Source organism: Schistocerca gregaria, chromosome 6 (assembly GCF_023897955.1).
Source record: "Schistocerca gregaria isolate iqSchGreg1 chromosome 6, iqSchGreg1.2, whole genome shotgun sequence".
Taxonomy (NCBI): Eukaryota; Metazoa; Arthropoda; class Insecta; order Orthoptera; family Acrididae; genus Schistocerca; species Schistocerca gregaria.
In genome coordinates this window covers 491,753,296-491,775,976 of record NC_064925.1, presented here as the reverse complement: position 1 = coordinate 491,775,976, position 22,681 = coordinate 491,753,296, and the positions used below count along the sequence as shown (strand labels likewise).

Below are 22,681 nucleotides of genomic sequence, written 5' to 3'. Positions count from 1 at the left end.
TCTGTATCGACTGTCTATATAAACAGTGCAGTAACATCAGAACAGTCCCAACACCTATTCTGATTCTCCAAGAAGAGCACAGGAATCTATGATATTTGACAACTTTTACAAAAAACTAGAACGTAGAATTGTATTTCTTTAGTACGACTGAGGATAGTATCCGATGGTAGAGAAATACAGGGTAATGTCCATGATAAAATTGATTATTCTGGCCAGTTACTTCAATGCACTGTATTCTCCGCTCGCTTGGGTTTTAATTCAGAAACTGCAATGATGGACGAAATTTGTGACAAGACAGGGGCATTGCAGCAGTAAGAACGTGGTTTTTGTGTACCAAGAACATATTGTGAGCTGAGAATAATAGAATTACAACAAATTTAAATAAAACTCGGGTTTCACAAAACCTTTTGAACAAGTATTTTGCTCAACTTGAGTGAAAATATTGGCTTCAAAATATCTACAATTACTTTTGCGTAGCGTATATTGGCGTTTTGAGTGATGGATGCAATGACAAAGGATGTGTATTAGCAGCCAGTAAAATATTTTCGGGAAAAAGGGAATATTCTCTGTCCTATTAAAGCGAGCCGTCCAAACAAAACTTTTGGCGACAGCCTACAACTCACGCGCTGCTGCGCACGGAATGTCGCGGAAGTAATTTGCCTCTGTACATGATACAATGCAATAATTATGTCTAATGTTACAAAAAATAATTTTGTAGTTTTCTTAACAACTTTCTCACGGGAAGTTTCTTCACAGTCCTACAGAACGAAAATTCATCAGCAACTACATTTTTCACTACGCACTTGGCACAGTTTCACACCTCTTATAATATTTTATTTTTTATCTCAGAATACTTTAATGTTTCCGAAATAAAAGGCACAGCATATGCATCTATAAACTTTGAGGATGTTCATTTTATTTTATTTTTTTCAGTCCAATTACAATTCTGTTACTACCATAGGTTGAAGTAAAAAATTATTTTCCTCCAAAATTTCTTGTAACGTTAGTTTAAATTTTTTTCCTAGCAGCTAGTGGGCTTTTTCTTTTGGAAAGTACTCCATCACATTCTGAACTAAAAATAGAGTTGCCCAATTTTTATTTTTACAAACATTTGAAATTATCACTATAAAAAAATACTGTCAATGCTGTAAGACTGCGAGGTGACCTAGAAGCCCTATTTTCACGCTGGCCACTACACCAACTGTTTGAATTCACAACGTCTCTGTACCAATGGAGTGGGCATACAGTGCTAGAAGTCACAGGTAGTGGCCTAACAATGGTGTAGAATGGATGCTGAAGCAAGCAGCTACAAAATGATCCTTCTAATCCATGTACAGCTTCTAAGATTTTACAATATTTATGATGTTGTAAAGGGAAGTTGAATTTTGGCAGTAGGAAAGGATATCAGAAGATGAATGGTTGGACTCCAAGTTGTGGCAAACCTACACTGCACGAACTTTAAGAAGCAAGGAAGGATAAATTTTATTTGTCCAACCTAGACCTCAGACACAGTAGGAATATGTTGTATGTATGACCACTCTACTGACTGCCGAGGTTAAACATCTGAGCTGCTGCTTGATGAGTACATTTTTTGAGCTATCCAGTAACACTATACCTCAAAATTTCATCATTTTCATTGAAATGAATTGTTGGACACTTAAGCAATGAATATTTCTTCACTGTTTAAAAACATTAACATACGTACATTTTGGACAAACTGTGGCACGACATCAGCATGGGGATACACATTCCAGAATAGTTGCTACACCACCATTACACTGGTCTGTCTTTAAAAAAAAAAACGCACACAAAACACAATGCTTTGAAGCAAAGGACTCTTCTTGTTCACCTACCCAGGCTTCATTCTTAATATCAACTACATGTTTCCTACCTTGGACTACTGATATAAACTTAAAATATATTTAATCTTACCTCTCATCACCTTTCAATGCTTTTTCAATAGCGTCTGGTAGTTCTGACCTCAGAAGATCCTGAAACAGATGCAAATACATTCTGTGTGGATGCTGTCAACAATCTTCCTTTTATTAACCACCAACAACTTCCTTAAAGCAACCAGTACATTTTTCAGTATTCTACCCACTGAAAATGCTCTACGAAAAACACTCAAGTGAGTACAATTTGATAACATATTGATACGGAAGACTTACATGTGTGATGGTTGGAGATCCTCTACAGAGTGTAGAAAGAAGGCTTATAATAGTTGATACAGAGGCTGACGATTTGGTCTCGGGGGCAACAGTTGTTGCTGTTGTGCCAGATGTACCTAAACAAAAGCAATTACATAAAATAATTCTCTCTCTCTCTCTCTGTCTCTCTCTCTCTCTCTCTCTCTCTCTCTCTCTCACACACACACACACACACACACACACACACACACACACACACACACACACACACACACTCCTCAGAGGTAAAGGTTTGTTCAGCTCAATTTACACAATTCTGACATAAAACCCTATTTGTAATACTCAAAGACATCCCTCATTTCCGGAAGAGGGTGTCATCTTGCTGCAGCCCATGGACAAGCTATGCAGTGTTAAATGGAAATTTACCAATGTCGCACTCCCTAACTTGCCCATGGGCCAAGACTGGCATCCCTTTTCTTCAAATAACAATGTTCAAATGTTATGAATCTGGTCTTAATGACAAAATTGCAGAAATTTGACTTGGATCCCTATAACACTCAGATTCAGATATACTGTCAGCAAAATTTTTGTAGAATGAAGTCCACCTATTCTGAATAATAATCTCTTCTTGGAGGAGGGAATAATGAGAACATAAAATTAATCTGCTCCACTGCACTTATAGTGATAATTGCATGCAGTCTTGTAATGAAATTGTCGAAGTATAAATAATGTGAATTCCAAGAATACAACCAAGGAAAGCAATGAACCAAACATGGCACACCCACCTACACCCCCCTTCCAGGACACACAAATTGAAACTTACCTAGAATATTGTACAATGAAAATTTAGAAGCTACAAAATGAGTATTTTTTATTTAATACATAGGTAAGATCTACAATAATTATGGACATCTAAAGAACCCATGATGTGTTGTTCTGTAATCTTAGTACAATAGATCAACATTTATTGTAATCATTAAAATAAAGGCCCTGTCTGTGAATACCAATCTGCCTCATTGCTCGCAAGTGTTTCATTGTCACTGCATAGAGGGTTGAATAGTAGTAAGGAGTGCACGTGACTTGCACACTGCACACTTGATTTAGGTCTGTCATGCCAAGACCCGCTGCCGCCTGATGCAAAGACGTGGATATGGGCCTCTGTACAGTCTGACTATGAGCTCACATTCATATAAAGGTTCTATGATAAGGAACAGATGTACTGCTCTGCTCTCCATGCCTCTAAAATGTTTGGGGTTTTATGATAATTGATTTTTAATCCTTCGGGTGTGCCACACAGTTAAAGTCTAACAACGGAAAGCCCACAAAAAGTTTTAGTAAAAAATGAGGCCAGCAAGTCAAAATGAATCTCTAAAAGTTTAAAATGGGGTACCTAACTGTTACCTCTGAAAAATAAGCACAAAAATATTAATGGTTAAAAAGAACACACACTTACAACAAAATGGAAATTCATAGACTGAAAAATATTGGAAACAAGGGAAAGGCAACAACTTACCTATTGAAGATTGATGCATGGCGCACACAAACACATAATTGAAAACAATTAATACTAGCTTTCATGCTCTTGCTCTTTCCTAGTAAAAACCACATATTTAAACATGTAACCATACAGACACCCAAACATATATGGTTGCTGCTACCACAAGCATGTACGTTTAGGTATATGTATGGTTCTCTCTCTCTCTCTCTCTCTCTCTCTCTCTCTCTCTCTCTCTCTCTCTCTCTCTCTCTCTCTCTCTGTGTGTGTGTGTGTGTGGAGGGGGGGGGGGGGGGGGGGGGGCGTGCGAGAACAAGCTCAAAAGCTAGTGGTAATTGTTTTCCAAACGTTTTTCACCCACTTCTGGTTCTTACTGGCTAGTTGCAACTAAGTCATTATGACTCTAGAATAAGTGCAGAAATGTTACAGGTGTCCACGAATAAGGAGACCTGAATGGGGCTTCTTACCACAGGCATTATGCAGTTAAAATTACTGAGAAAGGGCCACAATTGAAACATTACTCTTTGAGCTGTCTTAAGCTTATTATGCAGAGAAGTAAGAGATTCTTTCCACTGGAATTTAAAACATACAGACTTTAATTATACTGCTTATTACTTTATCAGATGGCTATAACATAAGGCAGTTAATAAATTTAGCCAATATTTTACTGAAAATAATGAAATGAAATATTTGCAAAATAATTAAATTTATGAGGTTTTATCTTTCTTTAGTACTACAAAACTCTTCAAATTCTGATCAACTGAATGTGTGAAAATTAAATTATACACACTTCAAAAAATCTGATCCCTGTCAATAAATAGCTCAATAACTAAATCCAATGAATTTCTTCTACACTACAACAAGGTACTCTTTCCCTTTCATGAATAATAAATCCACATTCGAGTAATTTCTTTACCCATAGAAACTTCAAACAAGACTTACCACTAGCAGCACTAGGAGCCACAACTGGACCAACAGCATTCGACAGTCTTGTAAGCAGCTCATTACACAGTCCATGCTCTGCAAGAGGAGCTGGATCGACACCACGGCGTGTGAATCTATCAGCTAGTGATGCAAAACAGCGTAAGGCACCATCAGCAACCTGTAAGGAATACAACCCAATAAATATAAGTAAAGCAAACAGTGAAATGAATTATAATTATTAAGCTGTACATTTTTAAACTAACTGCCCATAATGCATGAGAAAGAATTATTAAATAGCCTACAAATTGCTGGGTAAACCACAAAAATTTAAAAATGTGACGAGTAACAGTACCAACATTTGTTATGTTCTACCATTTAAGTTCCACACAGAGTAATTTAAAAATGGTTTCTACACCATACAAATTTACATCGCAGCAGCTGTAAACTGAGATGCCAACGTGAAAGAAAAAAATATTAAAGATGGCTGCACACAAAAAAGCTCAGAAACCTACCTCACAAAGCTTAAAAACCTCAAGAAATACACGGGTGCAGAACATGGTCTGATGAAATAGCACATGATAAAACTGGAAACATGATAACCTAAACACGTGCATTAACTTCAGTTGGGGTGAGTCAGCAGAAAATATACACACACACACACACACACACTAAAAATAAACATATCTGTCAACCGTTGAAAGATATGATGGTACTCCAAATACATGCTGAACATTAAGTTCTGAAAATGAGAAAACTTTTACAAATCTGAAGTTAATAGAACTGGTAGTGTGAGGGTTTCCACTTCCCAATAACTATGACCAACAGGAAACTGGTCACGAAGACTGACTACAGCTGGGAAAGCTGTGTGCTGACCACAGGCCCTACCGTATCCACATCTGGTGACGCTTAAGGCCTGAGGATGACACAGCTGCCGGTCGGTACCATTGAGCCTTCAAGGCCTGTTCGGCCAGGATTTTTTTTTTTTTTTTTTTAACCAAGGGAAGTAGGTCTCAAGGGTCATATGTTCACTGCGCTGCAGGTACATGTAGAGGTCTGACAAGCATGGCTGGCTGCAGGACAGCAAATACCCCACTCCCCCCACTGACAAACTGGCAGTTATGGGCTATAAAACAGTGCATAAAGTAAAAGATGAATGTCAGTCTGAGAAAGATACGGAAGCCAAAGACTTTTAAGCTCTTAAAGTAGAAACCTCTGTTTTTGTGGAGTATACAGACCACAGCTGTCCTTGCAACACACCACTCAATCCTGTGATCTTCCTAGCCTCAATCTCCAACAACCCACAGCACATCCACTCCTTCTACTCTACAGTCCCCCAATCTGTCCTGCCACCTGTCCCAATCAACATCTTTAGTTCATCATCATTGTGACCTGAACCGACTCATTGGCTCTGTGTGTTCAGTCGGCACTACATCTGTGTGTCTGCACCAACAACTCAATGCTTCTACTATTCAGTGAATGGTCTCCTTCACTCCTAAATTATTTTCATTTTACCAGAACTCTCCTCAGAAAATGTGGTAACTGTAGTTCAGAGAAAAATATTAAATTGAGAAATTGTTACTATTACAGTGAGACAGAAAAATTGGCTAATATGAGAGGACTTCAAAAAGTAAGTTACACATCATTATGGCAGGTCAAGTTATCTTTACTCAGTGCTGAACTACACTTTAAGGTGATACAAGTCCAAGACACTATTTTTCAAGCGTAGTCACCAAGTCCTATAAACAACAGTCAAAACATTCATCCAATCTGTCACTTCCCTGACAACAGAAATTTGTTCCTTGGTCACGGAGTAGCCCATTAATCACTGTGTAAATGTCCTCTTCTCCTCCTCCCCTTTCAGTCAGTTGACAAAGAAATCACACGGCACAAGATCTGGACTGTATGGCAGATACATTCACGTGTGTGTGTGTGTGTGTGTGTGTGTGTGTGTGAGTGTAAAGATGTCGCACAGTAACAAGGAAACCTAAAAAATGACACTCATTCACTCACATCCACCCCACCCATGTCAACCCACACAATCACTATCTCACAGGCCTTAATACAATGGAGAAAGGTAAAAACTGCCATTCCTGGGATTAAAAAAGAAGTAAAACCACAGAAGAGGTAAAAGAAAAGCACAGGGCTAAGTGACTGGCTGACCACTTCCAAAAACATAGGTATCACAAAATCTTAAAACTAACCACATTCATTTTAATGTCACTTAAAACAGAAGGCAGGAGAGGTTCTGTAAAGTTTGGAAGGCAGGAGAAGAGGTACTGGCAGAAGTAAAGCTGTGAGGACGGGGCATGAGTCGTGCTTGGTTAGCTCAGTTGGTAGAGCACTTGCCGCGAAAGGCAAAGGTCCCGAGTTCGAGTCTTGATCCGGCACACAGTTTTAATCAGCCAGGAAGTTTCGCATCAGCACACACACACTGCTGCAGAGTGAAAATCTCATTCTAGAAAGCAGATATGCTGAAAAATCTGACGCTGCCCTCTGGTCCAAAAATCAAACACTAGTAAAATGTGGTGCACAATTGTCTGTACACCACAAGTGCCACACACCGGAGGAGCAAGAAGCAATGTGTCGGAGGACTTTGGCCTATGCAAGGATGAGTAAGCACGACCTCATCCCATCTTTGTGGCTGAAAGAAGGTAAGCCACAGCCACATAGTGAGCTTTGCTAGATGCAGCTTATTATCAGTCACTTCCAGCCATTCGTTTCCTTTATGCACATGACTCTGTACCTCAACAGTGAAGTAATAGCATGCAAGGGGGGTAGCACATCGCTACACTTCTCCTTGGCTGCTACATTCGCCCTTCATTCCCCATTATACTTATGTGTCCTGGTATCCAGCAGAAAAACACTACCTTCTGTAGCTGTTGTAGTTGATGAGGGACATCCTGGATATTCTGAACTACTTTACGTACTATGTACAAGTGTTGTAGACAGTGAAGGGCACTCAGAGAAATTGAACAAACAAAGAATTTAGCACTCAAATCATGCCCCATCTGCTCCAGTGCCCACAAGATCACACACACTTCTGCATCAAAGACAAAGAATTCTCGAAGTAATCAGATCTCTAGGACATGATCAGGGGAAACAACAAAGCAGCCAATGGAATTCCCCCGTTTCATCCAATCTGCAAAGACAACTCCAAAGTTGTGGTGCTCAGTTAAAACTACAGAAAATGAAGTACTAAAAGTACATGCAGAAGTGCAGTCTCTCCTGTACAGCACTAGATCTAAAATTACTCTGGGCCTATGCAGTAACCATGGTGGCAGGTGGTTAAAACCCTGGATTGGGGTTGTACATTTGCCGCACCAAGTGACGCCAGCACATGCTGCGCACTGATCCCAAACGGCATTGTTGCTCGAGGATGTGGAGAAAAGGCGTTCCAAAGTCAGATGAACAACAGTGTGGTGTGCAGGTGCAGATCTGTGAGGACCTTTCATGCCTGACACCATGAGGATCTGCTGCTGGATGGTGAGTGGCAATTCCCAGTCACAGCGCAGATACTGGGAAAAAGACCGGACCAGCCTAATCCCCTTGTGGTGGATAGCATCAATAACATTCACTGAAGGAGGTCTCTCTGACCGATACATTGTGCATCCATAGTGTAGCCATGAATGCATAAAAAACCCTATAAACTGGACCAAATATGCCCTGTCTGCTCCCCAAGACATGTGTCAAGGCACTCTTGTCTCTCAGGTGTAGTAACTACAACAGTTTGGAGTAAAAAAGTGAGCCCCACAAATCTTACTGAGCCTTAAAATGTAGAATGGGTATCCCTCATGTGCAAGTCTTTTAAATTAAAATATGATGAGAATTATTAAACTGACCACAAACATTTTTTTTCTGTAGAAAAGTGGAAACCTGTCTGTGTAGCCCTCTCGCGTAATCTCAGCAGTGTAAGTTACAACTGATGGGTCATTGTTGCAACACTGGACGAGAAACAGAAAACAGCAAAGCTGTTCACATATAAGGAGCACTGTACAGGACTCCTCACCACAGACACAATACTGGTTATGGCTACAGCAAACAGGATAATAATTAAAACACTGCCCTGAGGAACACCATTCTCCTGCTAAAAATGACCGGACAGCACATCAACTCGGGACCTCAACAGGGCTCAGACATTAAGGACCGTATGCAGATGGGGAGTGGCCACAAAAGCCCCATTGATGGAGTTGCATGAAGGTACTGTGTCCCCAAGTATTATTGACACCTTACTGATAACAAAGAATACACAGAGACCGTGATGTTTATGTGGGAAAGCCTGCTGAACAATCGCCTCTAGTAAGGTCAGGTTGTCAACAGTAGACAGAAATCTCTGAAATCCATACTGAGAGCGGCTAAGAAGTTGCCTGGTCTCTAATCAGGGTCCTTTCCCGGTTTGCGGAGAGGAATCAGAATTGCCTCTCTCCACGCCCTGGTTGCAGTATCATGAGTGTCAGACAGTCAATTCCAACTCCCACTTGGAGAAAAGGTAGTTGCAGAAGTGAAAATTGTGGGAGATGATACCTAACTTTGTCTCAGTCGCAGGGTAGTGACAAAATCCCAGATCCTGGCTGGCATTGACTGTAGTTGCTGCAAAATGCTCTGCCATTGTCTGAGTGATATCTCTGGGTGTGGTTTGGAGATACCCGTTTCAGCACTGCTGCTATTGGTAAATGACAGTGTTTACTGGAAATCCTCCAGATGGCTTCCCATTCTTTTGGAGAGAAGTGGAACAGTTGATAGAATCCAGGAACAACTGGCATGACCTTTTCTTACTCGACTCAATTAAGCATCGAGCCTTGGCTCTTGTGATCTGGAAAGCTGTGAGGTCGTCTGCTGTTGGACAGCATTTAAACCACTGAAGGGCAGCACACCTGTCCCAGATAGCTGAACGGCACTCGTCAGTCACCAAGGTACAGGCTGCCTCCTAATATGACCCAAATATTTTGGGAAGGATAAGTCACAGGCATGATGGATCACTCGCTTAATGGGGTCCACCCATTCCTGAATGTTGTTGCAGTGGCCAAACTCAACCAGCTGGCTAAACAGCATCCACTTAGCCCTGGTGACCATCCATTTCGCTATCTGCTGTTCAAATAATCTTCCTTCCAGTAGGTGGATCCACAGTGGGAACTGTTCATTGGAATGAAGATCATCAGTTGTTTCCCACTGTGCTGAGTCTGCAAAGACTGGAGAGCAGAAAGAGAGGTTGATTTGAGGATGAACCAGCAGAGGTAGAGAAATAAGTGGAACTGCCTGTGTTGAGGATGTACAGCTCCTGAAACACTGTGAGGTTCTCCAAGACTCGACCTCTGGGAAAGTATAGTTCTAGCCACATACTGCATTATGGGCACTGAAATCATCCAGTAGGAGAAATGGGTGGGGGAGTTGTACAACCAGGCCTTGAGAGAACCTCAAGAGTCTATGGCATCCTGCTTAGGTAAGTATAGTGAGCAGATAATGATCTGACTCATATGAACAGCAAGTGCTACTGCTTGTAGGTCAGTAACCAAGGACGAGTGGGGTTTGTTATTGGCAAACACAGCAACCCCTCCCTTGGCTCCTCCTCCAGTCAGCTCATCCTCCCAGTGGAGGGTATAGCCCTGCAGCACAGGGGTGTCAGATGCTTTGAAACACGTTTCCTGTAAACACAAGCACATGAGGTGTGCCTGTGCCAAGAGTTTCAGTTCTTCCATATGAGTCCTGAATCCATTCACGTTCCACCATAGTAAAGGAGCCATTTATCATGAGGATTGCACTTTCACCCTGTCTTTCTGACGGGGTGGGGAAACAGCAAAGGGAGGAGGGTCAACAATGGGGCAAGGTGGTTGCCCTGGGCTGAATTTAAATCCCATTCGCTCTGACACAGATGCAGAACTGTCATGTCTAATAACACTGAAATTGTATGACAGTCTACCAGCTGCTTTCGCCCTTACTGGAAGACTCCCATTGGCTTTCTTGGCCTCTGAGGGCTTTGTGGGAATCACTGCAGCAGCAATTTGGGAGAGCTATGGGCTCTGAAACAACTGCCACTTGACAAGAGCACTGACAAATACAGGTACTAGTGCTGACTTCAGTAACCTCCTTTTGTGTAGAAGCACTGGCTCTCAGAATAGGCTTTTTAAGGGCCAAAGCAAAAGACGTAGTGTATGTGGGAAGCTGCATGGCCTTATACATCTTATTGGCCTCATCATATGGAATGCATTTCAAAGTTTTAATATCTGGGTCTTCCTCTCTTCAAGAAAAAACTGCAGTCCAGGAGAGGAGCAACCAACTCCATCATGGGCAGCTTTGCCATATTTACCAAAATTAGTTTCTCCCTTACATCCTGAGATGGTGTGCCCAATGTGCTGGCATTTAACACTTAGGTGCCGACAACCGTAAAAATATGAGCGTGCGCCGGCACCCATAATTTTACGGGCGCAGGTTCTTGTTCTTCCCATACCTTCCTTTGTGTGTTCTTACGGCTCCCACTTGTCTGGGAGGCGCTGCATGGACTGTAGTTCGAGTATTGGTCACTAGATGGTGCGGGCATGCTGTGGAAGGGTGTCCTTCCCTTTTCATTTGTCGTGTTTTGTGTGCACTGATTTTTTCCCATGCGGTCTCAGTAGCGTCGACATGGCGAAGCGTGGCTTGACGGATGAAGAAATTGCTCGCAAGTTACATCGTGATTTAGAAGAAAGTGACATTGATTTGTCAGAGGAAGATATTGTAGATGACTGATGATGATGTGGACTATGTTCAAGAAGAAGTTTCTGGCAGTGCAAGTAAAGAACTCTGTTCAGATTTTCAGTGAAAAAACTCAGTACGTAATTATGATTTAATTTGCAAATACTACTCTTCTGATAGATTCAGAAGAGGAGAACAGGTGTCCAAGCACTTCAGCAGCAAGTAATCCTATCGATATTGTGCCTGAAGAACGAGCGAGACTGACGGTGATGGGGAAGCAGAGACCTGCACGCCGCACCGATTCTGAGGAAGGTTGGACAACTACTGATCATGAACCAGATACCGATCTATTCTCAGAACAATCAGGAATATGCAATGTTGTCAGTTTAGACAAGAACAGTGCACCTCTAGAATTGACAGATTTCTTTCTATTTTGAGAAACTTCCACATTAGTGATAATTCCTTAGCTAAGAGGAAAGGAGAAACTGACTATGATCCACTGCACAAGGTGAGACCCCTCCTAGATAATGTGTGTGGCAATTTCCAGCGTGCGCATACACCGTCCCAAAAAATTACAATAGATGAAGGCATGTGTAAATTTCGAGGTCGTGTGTATTTCAAATAGTACATGCCACAAAAACCAAATAATACAGTATCAAACTGTACATGTTATCCGAATTTAACACAGGGTAGATCTGGAATTTCTCTGTTTACATGGGTGAAAGGTCTGACACGGTGACTCTGGTAAAGACATTGCTTGCAAATCTGTCAGGAAAAGGCTACACTTTGTTTATGGACAGATTCTACACAAGTCCAATACTTGCTTCAGAACTGGAAGCTGCAAAAACTGCTCTTGTGGGAACAACAAGAAAATCTCGGCAGGGATTGCCTCGTGCTATAAAAGATCTGAACCGTCAGCAAGATGAACTTATTTTCAGGTGTAAAGGAAATATGTTAGCACTGTGTTGGAAGGACAAAAGAAATGTGCATATGATAAGTACAAGGCACACTGCTGAGATGGCCACTTTCACTGATCAGAGAGGAAGAGAAAAGGCAAAGCCAGCCTGTGTAGTGGATTACAATAAAAACAAGTTTGGTTTTGACTTATCAGATCAGCGATTGTCATACGGCGCATTTGAACATCAAACTGTGAAGTAGTGGAGAAAGTTGGCATTCCATGTTATACTAATGGTGATTGTAAATTCCTGCATATTATATAATAAGGTTACTGGAAAACACCTCACAACATCTCAATTCATGACAGTTATCTGTGCAGATCTTGCACAAAGCAAAGATCTTGAACCCCAACCTGGTCCATTTGGACTCTTAAGACTATAAACTGGAAATCATTTCCTGGAAAAGATTGAGACAGAAGTAGGTAAGAAACAGAAACAAAAACAGTGTGTAGTGTGTTCTCTGAGAGGAAAAAAACTGACTGGCAAAGTGTGGCGAAAAGACACAAGCTACCAGTGTAGTGAATGTAAAATAGCGTGGTGCAAAATGCTGTGCTTCAAAATTTACCACACAAAGAGCAAAATTGCATCCTAAAATAGTTGCAGGAAGTTACTGTAGATAAGACATACTGTATCCATCATAAATACAATTTTTGTGTAAAATAAAAAAAATCCTTCTAGAAAATACAGTGAATGTACCTTGACCAATTTTTCCTTTTATCAAAGACAATGTTATTATTATAACACTTGTCAAAAGTATGTATTAATTCAAGAGAAAGGTATTATATATGGTTTTAAACAACAAAGTCTAGGTCTTTCAGTATGAGTAATTTTATTGCTATAACTGAAACCTTTCATGAGTTGTAGTAGTTTAAAATATGTTAACATCAGCCAGGCTTTATGGTAGACACCCGTGCGCAATGGCTCAGGACCCAAAGTGTTAAAACAACACACTTGGTTGGGGAAATAGGCCCATACACTTCGGCAAAGGAAACTTACCGCGATATGTTCTGGGAGTTTCGTGCTATTCAAGGTAAGAATGAAGGAGTCAGATTTTACTAGATCTCCATCCATTCTTTTCAATGTATTTTGCACATCCACGATTTCCTCGAGACCAATCACCTTTCAACTCCACCTTGGGAATGCCTACCTGATCACTACATGACACATCTTTGCCGTAGTTCAAGATGCTGTGGAGCTTCGTTTCTATGGCATATTCCTAGGGCTTTAGCTTTCCAGAAGCTTGTCATTTGTTGGGAATTACAGGGTGTATACGCGAACAAGGAGAAAAAATTCCTGGATCTCCTGGTAAAAAAAAAAAAAAAAAAAAAAAAAAAAAAAAAAAAAAAAAAATCCTCCCGGGTGAAAATACACTTTTGCCATGTTAAGTGACAATATACTTTCCCTCGGAACTGTAAAACTTATCCTTTGATAGGATATGGTTCTATACAGTGGCTAGAATTTCCCGGCACTTTAGAAAACAATACTCAGGGGGGGAAAAAATGTTTTGGAAAGATCTTTGTTGTGCAGTAACATGTACGCTGCATATTTTCGTATTACGAAAGTATAAATTCGAATTTCACCGCATATTTTCGTATTACGAAAGTATAAATTCGAATTTCACCAACAGGAAAAATTAATGGTTTAAATTAATATACATAGTGTTGCTACAAGAAAAGCAAAGCTTTCGCATATAATATTTGTCTTTAAGATTAATAAGCTACAAGAGAAGCTAAGCTTTCACTTATAATGTTTAGCGCAAGTTAATAAGCTACAAGAGAAGCTAAGCTTTCACTTATAATGTTTAGCGCAAGTTAACAAAATACGCCAGCAAAATTTTTAATACCAACATAAATCTCTGATCTTCTGGGCTCGAAATTCTTCTAATCGGCTCATCATCAAAGAGTTGATTTTTAAGAGAGACCAAACACACTGTGATTTAAGAAATCCATCGTACATTCTCACACATAGTTCATCTTGCATAAAAGGAAATTTACTTTAAAAATAACACATTCCGAACAACAATTCGCCATATTTTCCCATGACCTGTTAGAAATAGATTCATTTCAGCAGTTGTCAGAGAGTGCCAGATAAGAGGCATCATCGCACTTGTTCAGCTATGTAGAAGGCCGTATGTTCATACGTGTAAAACATTAAAAGATCTTACATTATGTCATAGAAGAAACAAGACATCACAGGAAACTTCAAGTGCGTCAGAATTTCATGAATCATACTAAAATGCATAGTTCACCTTACAGTGCACATTCGTATGTCCAGATTCTCAATGACGTAGGCCTCGGCCAGATATGAAGCATTTCAGTGTGGTTTTTGGGATGTAAATTTTCTTGGAGTACCAGTACTGTATTATCTTTTGTTTGGTTATTTATTATGGCATAATGCCATATGTGCCAGCAGATGAAAATGTGCACCTGAAATGCAGCGAACAGTTGAAACTAGCCAATAATGTGGAATAAATTGACTGCCTCAGCAGGAAAGCTTAATAAAAGCCAAAGTTATTTATCAAACCAACAAAAATAACTTCATTGTTCTGCAAGGCAGTTAATGCTTGACTGTCAGAAAGGGGGAAATAAAATAAAATCAGAAACTAGTAACATAGTTTACTCTTCCGTAATTATGTGAATGTATTTTAATTCACTTGATAGCTCCCAGCCACAGAAATCCGTCTTGTTTTCATCTGACATGAGAGCAGTGAACGAAGAGGAAACAGAAAAATCACTAAATGTAAAAACGGGTCACGTGGAGACACCCCCCCCCCCCCCCCCCAACTAAAACTCATACTGCTCTGCGCATCAGCATATATATATATATAACAGAAAGAAACTTCCACATGGGAAAAATATATTAAAAACAAAGATTCCAAGACTTACCAAGCGGGAAAGCGCCGGCAGACAGGCACATGAACAAAACACACAAACACACACACAGAATTACGAGCTTTCGCAACTGGCAGTTGCTTCGTCAGGAAAGAGGGAAGGAGAGGGAAAAATGAAAGGATGTGGGTTTTGGTAAGGAGTCATTCCAATCCCGGGACAGGTGTATCCATCCGCACATACACATACACATACACTGTGTATGTGCGGATGGATGTGTGTGTGTGTGTGTGTGTGTGTGTGTGTGTGTGTGTGTGTGTGTGTGTGTGTGTGTGTGTGTGTGTGTGCGCGTGCGCGTGCGCGTGCGCGTGCGAGTGTACACCTGTCCCGGGATTGGAATGACTCCTTACCAAAACCCACATCCTTTCATTTTTCCCTCTCCTTCCTTCCTTCCTGACGAAGCAACTGCCAGTTGCGAAAGCTCGTAATTCTGTGTGTGTGTTTGTGTGTTTTGTTCATGTGCCTGTCTGCCGGCGCTTTCCCGCTTGGTAAGTCTTGGAATCTTTGTTTTTAATATATTTTTCCCATGTGGAAGTTTCTTTCTGTTATATATATATATATATATATATATATATATATATATATATATATATATATATATATAATGTTGTGTTCAATCCCGATGCTATTTCAGTGTTGCAGCAACACTGTGAAGGTCCACAAATTACAGGAAGCCTCCAGCTGTGCTTCGGAATCTACTACTGGTCTTCCAGGAATTTATCAAAGCATAGACAGTTTGAGACATTATTCAAATTGAAAACAGTCAGAATGGTTCCTGTTGTATTCAATCATGAAGCAATTAATGTGTTTCAGCAACACTGTGAAAGTCCACAGATTACACGAAGCCTCCAGCTGCGCTTCGGAAACTACTACTGGTCTCCCAGGAATCGAACAAAGCATAGACAGTTTGAGACATTACTCCCATTGACAAAAGTCAGAATAATACCTGTGTGTGTTTGTGTGTTTCGTTCATGTGCCTGTCTGCCGGCGCTTTCCCGCTTGGTAAGTCTTGGAATCTTTGTTTTTAATAAAAACAAAGATTCGAAGACTTACCAAGCGGGAAACTGCCGGCAGACAGGCACATGAACAAGACACACAAACACACACACAGAATTGCTAGCTTTCGCAACCGATGGTTGCTTCTTCAGGAAGGAGAGGGAAAGACGAAAGGATGTGGGTTTTAAGGGAGAGGGTAAGGAGTCATTCCAATCCCGGGAGCGGAAAGACTTACCTTAGGGGGAAAAAAGGATAGGTATATATTCGTGCACACACACATATCCATCCATACATACACAGACACAGCAATAATATATACGTCAGAATAATTCATGAGTACCAATACGAAATACCTATTTGGCCTACTACAAGCAAACAGCTTTACATTAGGAAATAGTTTCACATTTCATTCATACGCTCAAGTTTCTCATGCACGAGACCGGAAAGTAGTAGAACGAAATTTTTGTATAAGTTTGGAATCGTCATATTCTTCCATAATTTGTGTGATGTCCCCGTTTCTTCTCCTTCCTCGTTCTAACAAAGTATTGTCATCAATAATTCTGTAACTATTCCTACCACTGTCTCTCTCCGGTTAACTTCACTAAGCCAGCCACAATCACCGGTTTAGTTATCCAGCGGTTATTCTCCGATTAGCAATCTGGCCAAAAAATTTCTGTCAATATTTCACTTTCTTGGATACACCGAGAAGATAATACATTATATTTCTTACCTGTTAGTTGCAACTCTGGTAGTCTGAATCTAAGGATTTCACTAGTAATTATAACAATGCTGAACATCGCAAACCGAATCAACCACATAAACAAGCGGCACTTGGCATTCACCAGTTCGGCTTTATTCCACTCAGCTCGTATAGCCCCATCCCGTTTTGTCTGCAAGAAAGTTTATTTCTAGATGTGACTAGATTCCCCTGGCAGAGACATTGCGTACACTATGCACACATTCAAAAATAAACTTATAATTCACTCAGAAATCAACTTAGAATGTGTTCAAAAACCAGCAGGGGTGTGTTTCAAAATCATATGAATAATCGATGGACCGACGTGCGCTGGATGCTAGCTGCTTTGTGAAACAAGGGTTTTTTTTTCTTTTTTTCCCCTTAAGAATATGAATTTGCCCCCTGCCCCCGAAATTGCCACCTGGTTCAGATACCCCAGTTTGTCCTCACTCCCCACTAGATCCGGGCCTGCTGCACACGCATGAATCTGGCAGTTTGGGCGTGCCAGTAAAATTTTTCCAGGAACCATGTGGCTGGTTGCTGCTGCTGCTTACACAGCCAACAGCCACATTTCTGCAGCCAGAAGCGGGAGAAGTTACTACTCATATGCGACTGAACTACACATGTGCAAACAGTTGTGACGCCACACTCATCGAAGGCAATTTGTTGTTATGAAGCACTGCATAGTCTTCCGAAAGCCTTTGACACATTTTGCTGTCGGCAGACGCTTGTACGAGCACTGTGTTATTTTATATATGGCGCATTTCCTTTGAAATTTAAGTTTTATTTTCGTTTTTTTTTGTCTCGTTCATGTTTTAATGCTGCAGTATTATTCTGCAGTAGTGGGATACAGTAATATCCTTTAATAGCTTAACGGTTCTTACCAGTCAAATTTACAAAAATTTAACTGAAAACTAAAACAACAAAAAATTCCCGGAATTCTTTTTTCCCAGTTTTCTCCCGGATGAAAAAATTCCCGGGTTTTTCCCAGATCTCCCGGGTCGTACACACCCAGGAATTAGCGGTTTCGACCAACAGTTTGCTGTTATGCAATCACTTTATGCATTTCACTGTACCTGTGATGCCCTCTACCCCTTCTTGTGTACAAAATGGCGAAAGCTTCTCAAAGCTGCCCTCTTTCTATTTAAAAATCAAAACACATTCTGACCAGCAGCATGGGTTCAGATACTATTTAATGAAAAATTCTGCGTAACCCCTGAGCCTGAAGGACTGGCTAAATGAGCCCTCTCATTTAGTTGGGTGGTAGTACTTAATAGTGGCCACCCTTTCTGCTGGGAGAAAAAAAAGATACAATTTCGAGGGTTCCATTTCGGCCCCACGAGCAGCTAGGGAAATGAAAGTCCACCTAAACCTAGCCTAGGTAAGCCTTATACAGCTGAGGTGCAACAGGATTCCCAGAAGTTGCACTCTTAATGATTGTTCCACATCAACTGCCATGCATCTCATCGGCAAGCAGCGCGCCTAGAGAGTGAAGGGATTTTTAGGGATCTTTAACATCCTCATGATCCAAATGGTCAAGCCAAGGTTGCTGTTCCCTGTGGTACACAACGTTCCACCACCACAGCGCACAATGGACGCTGTAGCATACCCAGAGCTTATGGTGACAGAGGACTGGTGTCACTTACCAGTCCTCAGCTCAGGAACCTCAGGGTTACCAAGCTCAAACCCGGAAAATGAATGTTGGGCTCCAGAGACAATGGATAATTCTAAATGTCCCATCAAAAACATTTTACCAAAGCTTGTGTTGTGCATACCATGTGGGACATTGCATAGTGCACAACAATGTCGTTGCTTAATTTCCTGCACCTCTTGTTCTTCACTGTTGCGTAGCAATGTCAATGTTGCACAGTACGAATCGGCATTAATGACTGTATCCTCTGACGAACTTTGTGCACATGACTCCTTCAATGGCGAACAAAACGGTGGCTATGATCTGCTCAGCTGATGGCACAATTTCACATTTCTTCCACACAGGCAAGGTTGTGTGCCTCTGTTCCACAAACAGTCTCTTTGTTGCAAGTGTGAAATTATAACTAGTACTGGTACGTGATACTCCTTGCAATTGTATGGTGACTTGTGGGGTATGTATGTAGGTGTAGAGGTACCGATCTCCTATTGCCCATAATGATGTAGCTTGGGAAATCAGGAAAACAAAGCATTCCACAGAGGAATGTTTACGACAGTCCAAGGACACCGTAAATCTTGCACATTTGAATGGAGGTGACTATTTGCGAAACCTAATGTGAGCACAATGTCTGATACTACAGACATTCTCATTCTCAGATAGCGAAAAGAGCACTGCCTATTGACATGTGCATCTGCTGAGCATGTCCAGGATAGTCATTCCACAACTGCTGTGAATCAGTTCCTCGACTGCTTGGACACAGTCATCTGGAGTCACTGTCTATGGCCTTCCTTCCCAATCAGCATCACCCATGTCTGAACAATCTCAGTCAAATGGTTGACAGCACTTGATTAATGCTGGGCACAACATTGCACCTTACTCACATACTCCCAGAATTTCACAGTGAGACTGTGTGCAAATTAGGCATTTTCCCACAAGAATCATATTGTCCCTCTTACACTTTGGAATAAAGTTTCAGCTGTCATACCATTTCAGCCACACACTGCGATTCACCTGCTATCCGTATTGCAGCAGAACTGTGTCTGCAGGAAATCTGGAACATATCCTCTCTTCTGACAATGCACCACTTTCCTTGCGCAATTCTCTTAGCGAGGAACATCACGCCAAACTTAGTTTATGAAGCATGTACATATTTATCATCTGGAGGCATACCTCTAAGTAGCGCAAGAACAAATAATTAAAAGTAGAAATCACTGTTACCAAACATGGGAATTATATCTTCACTCTTCTGGAAGGAAAGATAGATTAGTTGGGGAAGGTGGGAAGAAAGTTCAGATCACCCAAACCATAAATTGTAAGTGATTCACCTGTTGTGAGGAGGAAGAGTGGAAAAGATGAAGCAGAAGGAATCACTATAGGAGTCTGAGGATAGTACATTGGTAAGAGCATTGTGCCAGCTTCAGATCAAATTAGACAGAAGGGGCAGAATGAGAAGTAAATTTGGATCAGCAGAAAAAAAGAACATGGAAAGTAGAAAGAATAATCCAGTTAAGGAAAGTACAAAGGGGGTAAGGATTGGGAGAAGAAATTTTATCCCTTGAAGATAAGTTTGATTGTGTGTATCACTAGATAATTTCTTGCATTTTTTACGAGATGCTGAGCAATACAGCTGAAGATAAACCAGTTTCAAAGTGTATAAGGACTTACTGTGAATACAATGAAATATTCTTCTAACATTAATGTCCACTAATGATTAACAGGAACTGAATACCAGTGTACTCACATGACTGTCCTCATGTTTGAGGAGAGTGGAGAGAGCCTCTACGCAACTGGGCAAGCTAGCATCTTGTGGTTCCATCTTTGTACAGAGCCGAGATACCACAGCCATTGCTGAATGCAGTGTATCCTTGTGTACACGCCATCCATTATCCCGAATGAATGACAGTACACAACTGAGGCCACCAGCTTCAAAGACTGCACCTGCCTCTCTAGTACATATCAGCTCCAAAACCTAAGGAAAAAACATTCACACTTTAAAAGAATTTTCACCACCACCACCACCACCACCACCACCACCACCACCACCACCACCACTACTACTACTACTACAACAAAAGGTGTATTCCAAGAATTACTTTGCGGACACAGAGCTGCTTCTGGCACACACAAGACTGGGTCCTTAACATCTACCACAGCAGCTCTATGGATAAAGGGCTCTCTATGATCAAGTAAACAAAACAAGGATCACTCATATGACATATGTAAGTTGGTCCATGTACTGTATTTCTGCACCTTGCTATGCCCTTGAGCCCACAAGTACGCCATCCTGAACATCGTATGTGTGCTTTCATAACCCGGTTTCAGGAACTTCATGTCAATGATTCCATTCATGTTACGCATGTTTCACTGAAGATTAGTTGATAGTCACTAAGACTGAGCTTGACAATGAAATTATGAATAGCACATGATAATTTCCACACTCATCTTATTTAACGGAAAGGTCACTGAACATATTGACAGTAACCTCTAGTGTTTCTAACTTTATTTATTTATATATTTATTTGTTCAAAGGAAGGAGTGAGTACATAGATTCTGCTTCTGTAGGTGTGAAATTCTACCAGATACACACAAAAAAAATGTGAATTTAACTGATTACGTAAGACTTTTGTATTAGATGGCTATGGAGTATTATACAAATAACTTATTGATACAGATTTATTTAAAATATTGTAACGAATCTTGAAAACCACTTGAAGAAATACTAATTTTGCAACTCTGTTATGACAAAAGCAATTAAAAACTCTTACCACTGAGACTTAACTGTTATCCATCCCACTGTCTATATACAAGGCATAAAAGAAACTCTGCATACAAAATTTTATTGTGTTTGGAAGAGAGAAAACTTTTTTTAATGTAACAAAAATGTCACAGGCACACAGTTTCTTAACTAGGGGTCCATGAAGGCTTTGGACCAATCACGTTCTGAGACAATGTTCAAACTGCCACATGATGAATATTGTTTTATAGATGATGCTGAAAATGTTGTCTGTTTACATTACTATAGAACTGCCATCTGTCTGCTAGCAACTGTCTGGCACCCTCAAAACAATCAGGTGTTTCGTGACTAATGGCTGCAGCTTTAGGCAAATGGACAACCAGCTCTTCAGCATCATAAACCGCTGTTCCTTCTACAAGTATGACGACACCTACTACATGGGAAAACTACAAGGGTGGAAGATGTAAAAAGGGGAGGGGGGGGGGCAGTGTTAAGGCACCCCTTTAGAGGCACTGAAACACACTTTTTCATAATGAGAGCCCAAAACTGATGGCATATATTCCATTTGCTTCTGAAACTTACACTATGCTGTCATCATACACAGGCAAAAACGCACACCATTTAGTTAGCTTAGACTACAAAAGCAAGAAAAACCTATGTGTAAGACTGATTCCATCCAGCAAGTACTTTCCTTTCCCCTTCTCTATCAGTACAAAAATAATTTCAGTGTGGAAAGAAAATAATCACCTTGACACACTGTTCTGCGAGGTCCTTACTCGTTCGAGAGGCAGGCTCTGCCACGACAAGGTGGGAACATATGGCACGTACTGCCCCTTCCATGGCAACGATGCGCCGAGTGCATTCTGCTGAGACATCCAGGTAATATGTTATTGCACGGGCTGTCACCTCCAGAACATTGTCTGGAGCACACTCATCTAAGAATATGCGACATAGTGCCGGGAGGAAGGTGCGTGGTGGGCAGCTGTAAACAGGAAAAAAGTCATAAAACCACATTTTGCCAATGTGTATATGTCACAATCCCATAAAGACTAATCTGGAAGACTGTGTGCTTAAATATATACAATGGGTCATGTCGTACAATAACGGCTTAATAAACATAAAAATAGTTGTATCATTTAAACTAGGAGTAGACCCAATTACAGACTAATTTCACACCAGTGAGTTTGATGAATGTCTTAAAATGCTACAGGAATTAATTTACATTTACATCAATAGAAATACATTTACATAAATAGAAATACATTTACATAAATAGAAATTGACTGCTGTGCCTGTATGAACAACACATTCCTACAAGTTATGAGATGCGTTGAAAAAGTCAGATGACTTTATATTTTTATGAAAAGTATTTACTTATTAATCAATATTCAAGTAGTCCCCTTCAAAGTAATCCCCCTCAGAAACAATACACTTGCGCTAACACTTCTTCCAATCCTCAAAGCACTTCTCATAAGCACTTTTCGGTACAGC

General features: G+C 40.7%; 1 protein-coding gene across 8 annotated transcripts in view; it reads right to left on the bottom strand.

Moving 5' to 3' along the window:
* Positions 1-22,681, bottom strand: part of LOC126279069 (E3 ubiquitin-protein ligase HECTD1) — a 311,851-nt gene that overhangs the window by 264,495 nt on the left and 24,675 nt on the right. For all 8 annotated transcript variants that reach the window (XM_049979517.1, XM_049979523.1, XM_049979518.1 and 5 more), the window contains exons 4-8: positions 21,938-22,172; positions 20,198-20,425; positions 4,585-4,744; positions 2,169-2,284; positions 1,933-1,991 (exon numbers count right to left, since the gene is read on the bottom strand). In XM_049979517.1, coding sequence (XP_049835474.1) covers positions 1,933-1,991; positions 2,169-2,284; positions 4,585-4,744; positions 20,198-20,425; positions 21,938-22,172 — 798 coding nt within the window. The remainder of the gene's footprint in view (positions 1-1,932; positions 1,992-2,168; positions 2,285-4,584; positions 4,745-20,197; positions 20,426-21,937; positions 22,173-22,681) is intronic.